Genomic DNA, 15,557 nt, shown 5'->3' with positions numbered 1-15,557 from the left:
GCCAACATATGCGTTCCACAGACAAGCCATTATAGACTACATGTGGGGGAGAGTTTGGATATAAACAGAGACCTTCACACTGGTCTTTTTACAACGTCTGTATGTCCTTGGACTTAAGTCATAGCTTTGGTTTTGTGTGTTAGAAAAGAAAAAATATATATATATTTAATTGGTGTGTATTAATTGTGATTTTCTTTGCTGTTTATTGTGTGGCTTTTTGACTTCAGTCTGTAATGTTATACCTAAATATCTGTGTCACATTCTTGTTATATTATATTACAATAACTTTTTTTTGTTATTGTCCTGTTTTTACAGATTACATGATGTTTTGTCATATATTTCACATTATCATCTCTTGCATTTTCTTATGCTTTTGTTCCCTCTCTCTTACACACACATACACACCTTGAACTTACCTGTATTTTCTTCTGTTCACATGCAAACACACACACACACACACACACACATATATATAAAAGACAACATCCCGTTGTGTAAGATCAAGGTGTCTACCTCTATGAGGCCAATATGTTGCTTTCAGAAACAACAGATAATATTATGGGTGAGAGAATGTCTTTGTTGATTAGAATGAACATGTAGATACATCCTACTTACATGTCTGTTACCACTAGCAGCACTTGACCTGTTTATATGGAGCAGAAAATACTGACGCTTCATTTACAAAGCACACATGCAAGCATTCAAAGGATCTTTGTTGTTATGATGTATTTTCAACACAAGGGGCAGTAGTGCTCTCTAACTGTGCTCTCCTCCAGTCTGTGGTATTTCAGAACAGAATTTGATAGAAAATATTAACGTTTTAACAAATTTAGGTTGTTCTGGTGGTGGTTTGATGGTATCATAAACATAACGTCTGATGTTCATAATCACATTTTGTAACTTAAAGTCTACAGTTTCCTGGCGTTGTTAGCGGATACAGCCAGTAAACTACACCCCCTGAAAATATATTTTGTATAGCTTTTCTTTTCTTTTTTTTTTTTTTTTTTTTTTTAGTAGCAACTTGGTATATCTGGGGTTATGCTGGAATAAGACAGTATATTGAATAATATTTATTTGTATATACAACATGTGATTTGGCATTGTGTTATCTTTATCAACTGGTGTGGTTAGAGGAAAGAAAATACAGAAAACAAAATATTTGCTCAGGTCATGACCCACTGGTGTAATGACCTCTTGTGGTTCGCTGGGCACGCTGGATATCATCTTTACAAAACAGTACCCACATGGACACATGCACACAAACAAAACATCCAAAAACTGGCAAAGCACAACAAAACATTTACATATACTTTGATCAAAAAAGGAAGTGTAAGGGCAACTGTTGCTCCAGGCTGGTTGGCAATCTTTGACATGCAGTCTCTGCATTCCAGTTCATGAATAACAGTAGTCAAGAGCTGTAATATGTCATGTGTGCCTGTTGAACAAGAGAAAGAGAGAGTATGAGAGACAGAGAGAGATGATAGAATCTTCCAATTTATTACTGTCACATTTATAGCGTCTTAGTCTTAGCACTGAATACTGATATTACTATATGAAAATTAGCAGTAAATGAAAATACTAGAAAATACTGGACAATCCAGCATATTCATGTCTTTCTTTTTTATAATAGCCTACTCCTTAAAACCCAGTCAAGTACTCTATATGAGCCGAAACAAGGGTCTCCAAAGTAAAGTACAGTAAAGAGATATTTTCCGTGTGCTTGAAAACCACATCAACGAATAATCATTCAAAAGACAAAGAGGGGTTGAAATGAGACATGCCTTTAAGGTGTGAAACATCAGAGCTGCAAACTTGTGGGTCAAAACCAAAATGTACAAAATATATTACCTCCATCTCTGCATTATATGTGGCTGCAGGGCTTTGAAAAAAAATTCTCATTTGAAACTCTTTCAGAGGTGTGGTGTTGGTTGTACAGTGCATAGTTTAGGAGCTTTCAATCATTAAGATGGTTCCTGGGAGAAAAAATGTAATTTAACTCTGTCTCGTGTTGGCCTGTCACACAATATCAGTCTTGAGAACATGAGCTATTTTGTCTTACTATATTAACAATGAAAACTGTGGACCCAGCAGGGAAAACACCCAGAGCTAATTTAAGCTAATTTAAACAGATACTTTGCTCCTTTTCCTTTTATAATCATCTGAGGAGCTGTTTTCCCAGCATACCTTCAGCATCATCTAAGATGGGAAAATTTCTGTTTACTATGTAAAGGAAGTAGAATATTTACTGAATACAAATGTTTGAATGTGCTTTGTATATTAATGTATGCATATTTTTTAGCTGAACAAAGGGGAACATTTTTGCTTAAACATCCTTGTTTTAACTACAAAGTGATTGCATTTACCAAATAGGCTCTTTCAGTACGCTCTCTCAATCGTGATGTGAACCAGTGACCTAAGGATGATAAAATATATCCTAACCTAATGGGATCTCGGTCATCTTGGTCAGCCCCCTGAGAGATTGAGAATGGATTAAACCGCTGTTTACTTCGCTAAGCTAACAGGCTAACACCATGCTAATCCCACTAAGCGGCTGTTTATGTAAACGCTCGAGCCGAGGAATCCCTGATGAGGGCTTTATTGACCTAAGGCTCAGACATGTACGTGCACACCTCCACGCATTTAGATCACTTCACAGTTCCATGGACGTGTCAGTGGAGGGATGGACAAATGGTCCCAAAGGCACTGAAATGGACACACACACCCTGTCCGTTTCTCCAACCCTTATCCACATACAAAAACATAAAAAGAGTTAAAGAAAATTAACAACATTTGTATTTCAGGGGTTACTGAAACTTCCAATGCCATTGAATATGTGTTTAGAAAAGGGAGACAATTCAAGTTTTGTGTATTTTGGCCATAGTAAATTCACTGTGATACATGTAAAAATACTCAAATATACAATAGTCATTAACATACACTTACAAACATGTCAAGACTATTTAGAGTGACTAAAAAAATACTCTTGTTCCCCAGCTAATCATTTTATTTATTTATTTTTTTTGTTTAGTTAACAAGGACGTGGCACATGAATAAAACATTGCTGCAAATGTACCTGCACAGAATGCTACAAGTCACCCTGAAAAGAAGTATGATTAAAATACATGGAAAAGCACATAACACAATCCATAAAGCAATAATAAAGACAATCAAGAGAAATAGAACAATTTTTTTTTTTTTTTTTTTTAAATAGGCTACATAACAAAACTATCTAAAACTATCTATCAATAAAATCAATCAAGAGTAATAGAAATTAATACAAAAATAGTAAGACAACCAGCTGATTTCATGATTTCAGCATGAGACTTTTATAGGTTTTAAATGTCTTGTGTTCACTGATGTTTCAATTTTTTTGCCATTTAATGAGATTACGCAAAGTGTGCGATGATTAGATGTGCTTGTTTTTTTCAGTAGGCTAATATATATTCCACATATACTGTATGTATTTCACTTTGAATGCTGTTTTAAATGCATGTCAAAACACAGGGACATTTCAGAAGACAACTTGCTCTAGCTTTACTTCACTTAACTATAGGCACACACGCACACAAAAAAAAAGATTATAGGGAGAAATGGCTTAAAAACTCAAACATGTAGATCTGTAACATACGAAAGTTTATTTTCAGTTCAAGATCATGATGGCATTCCCTCTATGTTCTTCCACACGGTATTCTTGTTTTGTATTTAAGCAGAAATATAATAGACTGTCCTAAAAATAATCTCCACTGATTAATATACTTATCAAACAAATTGTCTATTCTGAGACATGCATTTGTATGTAATGTTGTTTAAACTGAATTACGAAGTTTAAGTGTTGTTGTTGTTTTTTACCTCCTTCAAATAATTTGACTCTGTGCAGCCAGCTGCCATTTGGCTATTGGCGCTTGTGTCTTCAGCCTCTCCCTGTCCTGTCTCAGTATTGCCGTGACTGCGTTAAGTTGCTGTCAGGATATTGGCTGACAGAGTGTTTAGCATGCACGCTGGGGTCTGGTGTCTGAGCGACCAAAATGCCAGTCTATAGATCATGAGGGGACTAAAGATCACATCAGCGGCCACACAGACACATGGGTGACACGTCACGCTCCGGTGGAATGATCCCTGCCAGCGTCCGGCGGTGATGGTCAGGGTAAAGACAGCTCTGTCATTAAATGCTGGCTTGTACTGGGAATCACTTAGACGCTGTTTCACAAATTATAATGTGGGGAGATAATAGTGCACAGGTGTGAGCCTAAAAGCCCAAAGAGGTCAGGATCTGCATATATACCTAGGTTGCCTATGCAAAGTATCTAAAAACAAGGGACCTACTGAGGCTTTCTGGTCCAGCACTAAACAAAATAGCAGAAATGCATTTCTGGTCTACTCATCCTCATGAGCTATTTGTCTGTAGGATTAAATGGCACATGGCTCAATCCATAGTTTAGCCATAAAATGAAGGGATTGCCAGAAGGTTTCTATTTATCTCAGTCTTTTCAGCAGTTGATGACTTCATATGGACCCTTTTGACAGACAGTTTCAAAGTTATAAACATCGTACATCATGAAAGATTTTCTTATGTTTTTATTCACAAAAATTTGAATGTACATTTATAACACTATACTTTGTGGTTTCTTGCCTTGGGATTCAATAACATAAAACTAATTAATGCTGCTGTGATTGTTTTTGATACAAAAGCTGAGGGAGTGACAGCAAACTTGACTTCCATCTCTCTTTTGACCAACAAAATCAATCTCTCAAAGTTTTCTCCTCTTTTGAAAATCCATAGACCTCTATTGTGCTTTTTTTTCTTTTGGCTGTTGGGGCAAATGAGAATGCAAGAATGCAACACTAGAAGTTATAGAAGTGACAAACAACTATGATGACGTCCGCTTATAAAAGCTGGAAATGTGAAAAGTTCCTTTGTCAGTAGACATTTTGAGGATCATGACCGTTCATAAACAAAAACATCACAAGCTATATTACTACCATAAATGCAGAGATATTAGAAAATTTAAAAGGGTAGTTCACCCAAAATGGAAAATTCTGTCATCATTTACTCACCCTCATGTTGTTTCTGACTATATATGTTTGACTATATATTTATGTTGAATGCAAAAAAGATTTTGAAAAATGTCTCAGGTATTTTTCCAATGACAATCTGTGGGGTTTGGGGATATTTGACTTTCCATTGCATGACAAAATAATCTGTGCTCTACAGAAAATAAAAATCATACAGGTTTGGAATGACATGAGGGTGAGTAAACTGTGACAAAATTTGCATTTGGGGGGGGAGTGAACTGTCCCTGAGAAGAATACCTCTGTTTATCCTATTATCTACTTGTCTATTATAGCTAAACCTGCAAGACTTAACTAGTTTAATTTATCTAGCCTCCTGTCTTCCAATTCTACATCAGCACCTGGTGATGATTCAGCTCAGTAACATGTCCACCATATCCAAGCCGTCCAGTCAACCATGAACACCTATTGCCTTGTGGGAGATGTAGTTTGCATTTCAATCCAGTCTCATGCAGGTGTGTGTGTCAGGTGTGACTTGGCTTTGCCTAGAGGGGACAGACAATAATTACTCTTGCATAGCTTCACTGTAAGTGTCTGTCAGCTTGTCTATCTTTGCCTTTCTCTTTTTTTAATAAATGATATTTAGTGTGAGAGTGAGTAAGTGTGTGAAAAGACATGATGTTTCAGTTCATAAACATAGTTGAGTGTCATACCCACCCCAGGCTGCATTTCCATTCTTTTGAGAACAAGAATATCATTATTACTCAGACACTGACAGTATGACTATTGTAGGGATTAACAGGAAGCAAAGAAGCAGATTTTGAAAACCATGATGTACAAATAACACACACACACACGCGTCTAACCCTACGGTCATCTTTGTCATTGAAGACTGTACCTTAATGTGTGCATACATAATGTGTGCATATATATATATATATATATATATATATGTGTGTGTGTGTGTGTATAATATATATATATATATATATAGCTATATAAACAGTGGCGAGAATATTGTCAAGTCTTAGAGCAGGACTCTTGAAAAAGTCTCTTAAATAGACTGATTACATTAAATCTTGTGATACCTGAATCCTTACATATCCGACAACTCCAAAAAAAACAAAAAAAACATCAATTTGTCAGACAGACGACAAATTGCACCAAATCCACATAGACAATGTTTAAATGGTAGGCCTGTCAAAAGGCATGTGAGCATCATTTTTCATTTGGATCTTGTGAATGTAATTGGTGCAGGTGAGCTGAAGTTGAAACAGAATCGGTTTTATCTGATGAACCACGCTTTTGCTTGTAGGGAAAAACTAACTGTGGAAATCTTCCCCGCTTCTCATAGCCTGTCTTTTCTCTCTACTTCTGTTTTTGCACTCAAGGGCATTTTCACATGACCAGCATCAGTAGTTTTTTGCACACTGTAAGAGTACAATTAGATATAGAAAATTGAAAGGACATAAGCACCCACACAAAAGCCGAAGGACATAAACCATTTTGAACAGGAATTATATAAAAATATTGTTATATTAGACTATATCATATTATATTATATTTTAAAAATGTATTAAAATGTTATAAAAAAGTTGCTTATGCAGGTACTCTGACTGGACCTTTTATCCACATTTCTTTTTTTTTATAATTTTCCGGAGCTCCTTAATACATATTTCAAATCTTTGCTGCATTTTGACTTCAAAAGTTGTATATATGTCAAAAGGCTGTATTGTTAAAAAAAAAGAAAAAGAAAGATTAGTAACACTTTAGTATAGGGACCAATTCTCCCTATTAACTAATTGCTTAGCATGAATATCACTAGCATATTGGCTGTGTATTAATACTTATAAAGCACATATTCTTCATGACCATATTCTAAAATCCTATCCAATACCTAAACTTAACAACTATCTAATTAACTATTAATAAGCAGGTAAATGTCATAGCTAATAGTTAGTTAATAGTGAGAACTGGACCTTAAAATAAAGTGTGACCAAATGATTTTTCCAAAAAAAAAAAAAAAAATACTATTTCAGTCAGTCTTTGTAAGCAAAATTGTTTGTTTAATTAAATATTATGTGTCGTGTCTTTGCAATTGTGAAATATATTAGCAATTTCTTTATATTTTTATGATTTTTTTGTCTGTAATTCAAATTAGCCTGTCAGTTCACTATTACTCTCAATAAAAGGTTAAGGCATACGACTCAAAATTTTGCCCTATATAGCCATTCCTATGTCATGCATATGGAGCATCAGAAAAGTTTATTATTAAATGTATGATTAGATTGACCCTTCAGATAAGAACTATTCTATAATTAATATATATTAGTTTGTCTGTGTATGTGTGCATTTTTTCCCTCATGTGAATGGTTGTGTCCTTATATGCATATAATCCAAGGTGCTTGGTTTATTTAAGAGATTGTGGTTCCAGTCATTTCAATCAAGTAGTGGCATTCACATCAGTTAAGTTGTAGTGAGACGTTCTGGGAGGTGTTGACAGACCGCACAAAAAGAGCATGCTAAAACGTTCAGTCCATCTCCACGGTTACCCGATCTCCTGCACAGACGGGAGGTGCCTCATTGGCTGCCAGGCTGGGGTCACTGTGAGGTTAAGACAGTGTGATGGATGGACCTCTCTCTTTCTGTCCTTTTTACTCTATCTGCCTCTCTCTACCCCCCATTTCTTCCTTTTTTTTCTATCTGATGCTCGCTTGAACACCCCTCTGTAATGTTCTTCTAATATCAGCTTTGCCTTTATAAGTTTAAAATAAAAAAATACAGGGCTTTATGTATGACAATGAGAGTAAAATTCTGTGTATATTGTGTTTGTGTTATTACAGTTCCTTTTACTGAAAGGACTGAAGACAACACGTCTCATCTTAAAAGTACAGTTGCAGCTAATATGTAAAACATTCCTTTTCAGCTTTCTACATGCATGGCAGTTCCATCTTTAGCTGTATAAGGATGGACATTTGGAGATGTTTTCATATGCTAGTGTTTTTGTCAACACAGGAAATCTCTGAAATTTAAGTAGCATGAGCATCATTCAAGCATGTAATCCCTGTAAAACAACTAAAATTATTTAAGAGAAGTTTTAGATTTTAATTTAATTCCTTCCCTATCATGCTTAAAAAATATTTTCATGAATTGCAGTCCAGAGCATTTTTTTTAGTTATCTATGTTATATGAAATACAATGTTCTGAAAGAGACAGAAAAAAGTATGTTGTGTGTTGCCAAGTTTGTATTCGAGTGTATCTCTGTGTGTGTTATGCGTAATACTCTTTCCGATGAAAGCATTAGGGTTTTTTTTTGCTGACCTGTTTTTTTTCTGATGCTTTGTGTAATGTTATTATGGCTACTCAAAGCAAGGCCACAAGAAAATGAAAGCGTTTTGTGTTGATATTTCATTTTTGCCTACTTTAACCAGTTACCAGTCAAACTCTATTCTTCTGGTTTGTATTCATCCATATTCTCTGGCAGAGTGGGTAAGGTTTTTAATTTATACTTTCCATTAAACAGGAGAGCATAACTGAGTGAAACTAAAACTTTAAATAAGAAGACTGAATATGGACAAAAAGTATAGCACATTTTTTAGGTTGCTTTACAAAGTAATGAATTGTAAGATAAGTCCGGGGTTAATTTATGTTAGACATTTGTTTTAACATCAAAATCGAATCAATCAAAAAAAATTCCCTCTTGTACACATAATCCAAAATGACCAACAGGTGTTTACCTTCAGCAACCTACTTAAACACAGACAAAGAAAATGACTGAAAGAAATTTGTGAAATAAAATGGGCCAATTTTTGCAGTAAATGTGTTGGTCAGTCACCCACATAAAATGGTAATATTCATATACTTTAATAATAAATCATTTATAATGTAGACAAAGACAGAGAAAATTGTTGCCAGCTTTCAGATTCACATGTTAAAATGACTACATGACTAAACTCCTGAATCAAATGACATGAAATGACTCTTATCCCAATCATCTCTGTCAAAATAAATTAATTAATTAAAATAAAAATTATGTATTTTTCTTCATTTGTAATGGCCTTCAGACATCTATCATTTATTTGTGTTGATGCCTGAGTGCCTACATGTTCAATTAAGCCATTTTACACCTAGGGAATTGCGTTTCTTATATATAAAGAGCTGTGAATTATTATTATTATTATTTTAAATGTATAAAACTTAGCACTCAGTGTGAAAATCTTATACACAATAATCTCAGGGCTCAGTGACCATTCAATGACCTCGGGGTTTTCTTTCGAGGGTCAGGTCAATGCAAAGTCACATCTCTCCTCGATTCGAAAATAATTCATCAGTAAATGGATATTTGCTTGAAAGAATACATTTTACAACAATATCATTTTTACAACGATAGAAACATCTTTATTATTGTTGTTGTTATGGAATAATTAATAGAGGTAAGTTCTGTTTTCTATTTTCACGAACGCTCTTTTCATTAGTTTGCTCTCTTCATTTCTTGCGTAAGACCTGAATGTTTAATGAAGTTTGATTGTCAAGAGCTTCAATATATTTTTTTTAAATCCCTGCATTATTTCAGTAACTCAATGAATAAACAAATGTGCCACTTAATTAATTATAATAATAGTAGATCATGTCTTCCTTTTGTAGAAATGTAAGTAACATTTCAGTTTTTAATACTTACCAGTCTCTTAAAAAACACGGTCAAAATGACGATTTTGCAAAATATAAACATGCTCACTGTATAACGAACATGTAATTTCTTAACATGTATTTAACGTTTCTTGCTTTATTGTAACCCGTTTTTGTTTTTGGCGTAGGCCTACCTAAACTGCAAAGAATATAATCGCATTTATGCTTTCACAGTCACGAGTCGTCCTGTTTAAATCTGGTCATTAGAGACGGAACAGGCTCACATTCAAATCTCAGAATGGAAATTTTAGATTGATTTGCGTTTATCTCTTCTAATTCTTATGTTTATTTATGATTTAAATAATTAGATACATTTTTGTCCAATGCTATTTTTATTTTGTTGCTCTTTTTTGTATTTTGATAAAAATGTAGAATAGTTTATCGAGTTATGATTTTTTTTTTTTTTTTTTTTGCAATGGTTACTCAGTGCAATAATAAATTACTAGGCCTATTATTAAATTCATACAAATGGCATAGGGCCTTCTTTTTTTTTCGTCACTTCAGCATGAGGACAAAGCGATGTCAGTGCCTTCACATGTGTGCCCGTGCCCGAAAATGTAGAGAAAAATCTTACTCATCAATTTAAAGGAAGGTTGTCTTTCCTTTTGATATTATTAATCTGAATATCTAAACTGATTCCATTGCATTGTTTTAGAAATGACACTAACACGATTATCGTTTTGAACATCCACAAACAAACACACGTCGTGCCTTAGGAAGAAGAACTTACGCACCAAGGAGACCAGGAGATATTTAGGGTCCATGCAGACTCACACGCAACCCTCATGTTCAGGTGGATTTAAGGTAAAGGTAAAGCTCAAACAACACCGCTGTGAGGGTAGAGAAAATGGCGTGCTCTCTGTATTCAAGGATGTTTTTTTTTTAATTAACTAAAAGAAAAGTAGTAGTATTTTAAAAGGCAGCATGCCAGTGGATCTTAGAAAATATTTTTCTGTGCTCTATGGGCAACTGTTTGGTCATGCCTTTATAGCTGTATTTGACAGTGTGTGAATGAGAAAGAAAGAGAGAGAAAGAGAGGGTGGGAGGAGGAATTGACAAGATATCTGAAGTCTACTTGAACGTGATGTTTGGCTTTCAGATCTGTTATTCAGACTTTCTGCTAGTTATTTTGCTCTGTTACTGCCTCACTCGACACTCTGTACGCAAAACTGATAGGTTGTGATATGAGGAATCAAACATGTCATCAACACAATGGGATCAGACCGACTCATCCTTGTCGATAGTTGAGATGATTTAATCGATGTTCTCTGTTTTTTCTTGTCCTCCGTCTCCCTTCGATAAACTAACAGGTCAATAGGGGTGTCATCACCAATGACGGTGACAGCATTGCGCATCCTCTTTCGTTAATAAACATGCTTGCATGTGCCAATATAGCTTCGTCCCTGAGGAAGAAACCACGCGCGGATGCATATATCAGTTAAAGAGCCACAGAGCAAGTTATCTGTGGATTGAGACTATGCAAACAATCAAATCGATAATTATTTAAAGTTTCCAGATAGTCAGAAATATTTTGACAGGTTATACCAGCATTGGCACCATCACGAGTAAAACACCAGTGTTCAAATAAATTGTAATTAAGTAACATTTTAATTCACACATTTAATTCACCCGTATCTTGATCGTTTTCCAAAGCATGTTTCTAAAGGAGACTTGAGTCTTTATCTTTGACTGATAAAAATCAGTACGACCGGATGACAACTTTGATGAGTTGCGCATCATGTTGCAGAACTCATAACACATACACAACATCAGGGTTAACATATGCTCGGTCCAGAAAAGTTGTCAATGTGTTGAAACAAGCCTTTGGCGAAACGTACAATTGATTCGTCTCTCTTAATAATACATCTCTTAAATATATTGCACTACTTCCTTTGGTTCTTGAGGTAGGTATTTTGGCAAATGGTGCAAGTCCGACCAAAGACGTGTAAAAGTGCAGCAATTGTTATTACTGTGCATGAAAATGCACAAAAAAACTTATTTCTAGGTGCTTGACAAGGTGCCCTAAGACAATTAGCAGTCATTTCACAATAACACAAAGTAGCACAGGTAAGTACTGAGTGGTCAAAATCTGTAAGTTGTGCACTGGTCTCTGTATGACACTGATGTCACATGATGATTTTGACAATAACCTTGACACGAGTCACTAACAGTAGGCTACTGCAATATCATTAACAGGTTGGGAGAGCCTTTTAATTCGAGGTGTAGGCATCAACAGTCGGGGAAGAGGGAGAGGGAGTGGGTGGTGCAGAGAGCGATTTTTCGGATGCATCCTCCTGTTTTTCGTGACCATCCTTCGTTTCGGACTGAGATTTGGGCAAAAGACCTTCCTTTTCTCGCTTCTTTTGCTTCATACGACGATTTTGGAACCAAATCTTCACCTGAGTCTCGTTTAATTGGAGCGCAGCCGCGATCTCCACACGCCTTGCACGAGTCAAGTACTTATTGAAATGAAACTCCTTTTCTAGCTCTGTCAGCTGTTTTGTAGTAAAATTGGTGCGTACAGTGTTTGGCTGCCCACCAAATCCATACTCTCCAGCTTTCCCTGAAGAGAGATGATAAATAGATGAATAAATGAGTGTGCATGCATAATCTTGTCTTAATTACATCACACCAGTTTTCCAGAATGTTGTGTTTGCAAAGCAATAGCCTATTAAGTCAGTACTTGTTATCTTTTTCATTAATAACATGAATACTGTATCCGGGAAACAAAATCATGTGAAAGCCACTCACCTGTTTTCGGCGGGCTCCGTTTAACCTTCATCCAGTCAAATGTCTGCCCTGTCGACACGCCATCTGAGAGAGGTGAACAACATGCGTCGTGATGAGCCACATGCAGAGGGGATATCGGATTTGAGCAGCCCGCCACAAACGTTAGGTTTGACTGATCCGAACTATTACCATATGTGGCCGAGGCGTACTGGAACTGGCCATGGAGGTGAACGTTTCCGCTACTGTAACCATGGCGATGGTGACGGTGCTGCACAACCGTGGAGGAAATATTTCCAGAGTAAACTAGCGGGCCACACTGGGGAAAGCTCACAGACGAGTCCACATCCTGATTTAGGGCATAGTGACTGTATCCAGCGCAAAAACTTTGAGTCCCGTAACTTGGATGGGCGCTGTAGGTAATTGATAGAGTCCCGGGGGACTGGTACGAGCCGGCTTGGTGTGGCTGAGGGTTAATTGCGTCTTGTGATGATCTACTGGACATGTACCTCTCATCCCCACCGCAGCTATTTACCCTGACAGCACACGATGACTGAAATGTTGAAAGTCCGTGGTCGCCATGAAACGCTCTGACTGAGCACGAGCCCCCGCCACCTGCATCTCCATCACCACTTATGGCCGAGAAATCTAGGAATGTGCTCATTGTGGCATCTTCCTGGGCGTCTTTGCGCGTGGCTGCCACACTGACAGATCTTTGGGCCCGGGGACAGATTAACGTCGCACCACTCACCCGGGGTTGAGCCGAGCCACCCTTCTGCCTCCTTCAATCAGTCGTGGATTGGGGGATGTCCGCGCGCTTGTGATATGAATGACCAGTGACAGTCACGTGGGCTGGGTCGGCCAGTGATCAGTTGTTCTGACAGGTTGTCGTTAAAGACCAGGCTTATGTAAATGCCGACCTCTTGTCGATCAACGTGACGTAGGCCCACCTTATCCCCCATTGAAAGGATGGATTCTCTGGCAGAGGAGCAAGGAGGGACGTTGTTTCACAGACAGCGTCCAGGCAGCAACATATCGGTGTGGGGAAATATGTTGAAGAAATGCGCCAGGTAAGATGAGCTCCAAACCACAGGGAAATAATGTAAAGTGAATGTCTTTTTTTTTATCTCCTTCTGGGTGATTGTATATTTTGAGTTAGTTGCGCTGCTTTGTGAGGTTGTAGTCATCAGCTGTAGGCAACTTGTGTATAAAAATTATAAACATGGTAATAAAGCTGATTGTATTTTTTTTCATTACAGCTTATCTTTTCATTAGGATGGTTTTGTAATTTGATAAGGCATATTTGATAAAAAAAAAAAAAAAAAGCCTGCATAGCCCACTGTCTATTTATTGCTTTAGCCTAAGCAATTTTTGTGTAAAAACCATGTAAATTTCATGTAAACATCCTAAAAAAAATTAAGCTGATCTTTGTCACATATTCCTTAATAAACAATTGCTTGTTTTGCTGAATGATGTTTTGTGATCAGTGGTCACAAAGTGATCAGGTATCACATGAAAGTGTATTCCTATCCCCTATAGTTGGGCAGGGGAAGACGTGCGCCCCCTCTGGATGAAAAGGAGATTTTTTGAGAGATGTCCAATGTTATTTTTTGGTTCTCAAAATGGCGCTTTCCACAAGATTCTGGCGGCCTAGTATTTCTCATCCTCTCTTCTTAACACATCGTTTTTTAACATGGTCCCTGACAAACAAGGCAAGAAAACTAACAGCTGTTGTAATGCACTTACTGTTTGTTTATTGCGGCTGTTCTTCAACTTGTTGCGAGCCAGTGTTAACATAGTACAAATTAGAACCTTAAAACAATGCATTAAGCAAAATGTGACTTTGAGGTTTAAAAAGTACAACCAACTAAATCTTGCAGAGCTTTTCAGCCAAATTCACAGACAATATTCGGGGAAGATGGAAGTGTGGGTGAGAAATATATGAACAAAAATATGACTTTGTCATTACGATTATACTATTCTTTTAATATTAGAAACCATTTCTATCACATTATTTGAGTCAGGCTAGAAGGACAAGAAAAACACTTAAAAGAGACAAAGACAAATAGCGTATGCCACGCGCAATGAAATATGTAGTTTATGAGTGTTTTGTGTAATCCTAATGCCGGGTGTTAAAACGCCAATAAAAACGAATTATTATCCGTCCACGTGGGTTGTGCTTCGGGATCCAAAATCTTCTTAATGATACACAGTGAGTGAAAACACTTATTTGGGTAGACTTTTCTCAGGCAGTGATTGTCTTGGTGCTGTCAACTTGCCTGAAAGACTTTGATTTATGAGTTCGGTATGGAAAGAAACATCCTCGGCATTTCCCCACGCGGAGCGGAGAAAAGGGTCCGAGACAAAGAGGCCAGCTCTGGCTAAGAAGCCATATTTGAACACGGTTTTGTCATTTAAATTGTGACTTTAAATTAAAGATTTGAAAAGTTTAAACATTAATATGTAGGCCTATAATATCAAATATAGTAGGAGTAATTATAGAGTTTGTTAATTTGCATCGTGCAAAATGGGCAACAATATAGTTAATGCACATTCATTCAGAAGTTTAAATAAATATTTAAAATGTTTTAACTAGTACTGACTTTTCCATGTCATCTAATGTTTCAGCATGGAAATCACACATGTGAGGAACATAAAATTTGAAATTATCAAATCAATTTCACACATTTATCACACATTTGTATGACTCCTGCAAAGAACACTGCAGTAGACGTGAATCTAATAGTACATTTAATTTGGTTATTATTTATTTATGACTGGTATAATGGATTTCTATTTCGTAGCGACTGAGCATATGTAGCTACTTAGAAATCATAGGTTGTTGCAATTGCTGTTGATTTGAGAACAGAATATTGTCTTGACATTTGTATTTACAAAGTATGTTTATTATTACAGAAATAAGCAGCACTCAATACAGAAATAAAAGTAATCTAAACTAATACTTCTGTTATGAGCGCATTATAGGCCTATGCATTATGTATTACTAAATACAGGGCACAGCGCTTTTATAGCTTACCTTCGATATGTTATCATAATCGCGTTAGTTACACGCATATTGCAAACAAAAAAATCATTAAAAACTCCTGATTTATCCTTTCATTTGTTCACTGATC

General features: G+C 36.4%; 1 protein-coding gene across 1 annotated transcript; it reads right to left on the bottom strand.

Annotated features, from left to right (window-relative positions):
• Nucleotides 1–11,906: 11,906 nt before the first annotated feature.
• On the bottom strand, nt 11,907–13,087 carry LOC306884929 (homeobox protein Hox-A1a; the record flags this gene model as incomplete). Its single annotated transcript, XM_079441181.1, has 2 exons — nt 11,907–12,259; nt 12,448–13,087. The coding sequence occupies 2 exons, from the start codon at nt 13,085–13,087 to the stop codon at nt 11,907–11,909; spliced, it is 993 nt and encodes a 330-aa protein (XP_079297307.1).
• Nucleotides 13,088–15,557: the final 2,470 nt, after the last annotated feature.

This window comes from Barbus barbus (assembly GCF_936440315.1).
Source record: "Barbus barbus genome assembly, chromosome: 19".
Lineage (NCBI taxonomy): Eukaryota > Metazoa > Chordata > Actinopteri > Cypriniformes > Cyprinidae > Barbus > Barbus barbus.
Note: the sequence above shows the minus strand (reverse complement) of the source record. Positions and strands in the feature narration are given on the sequence as shown.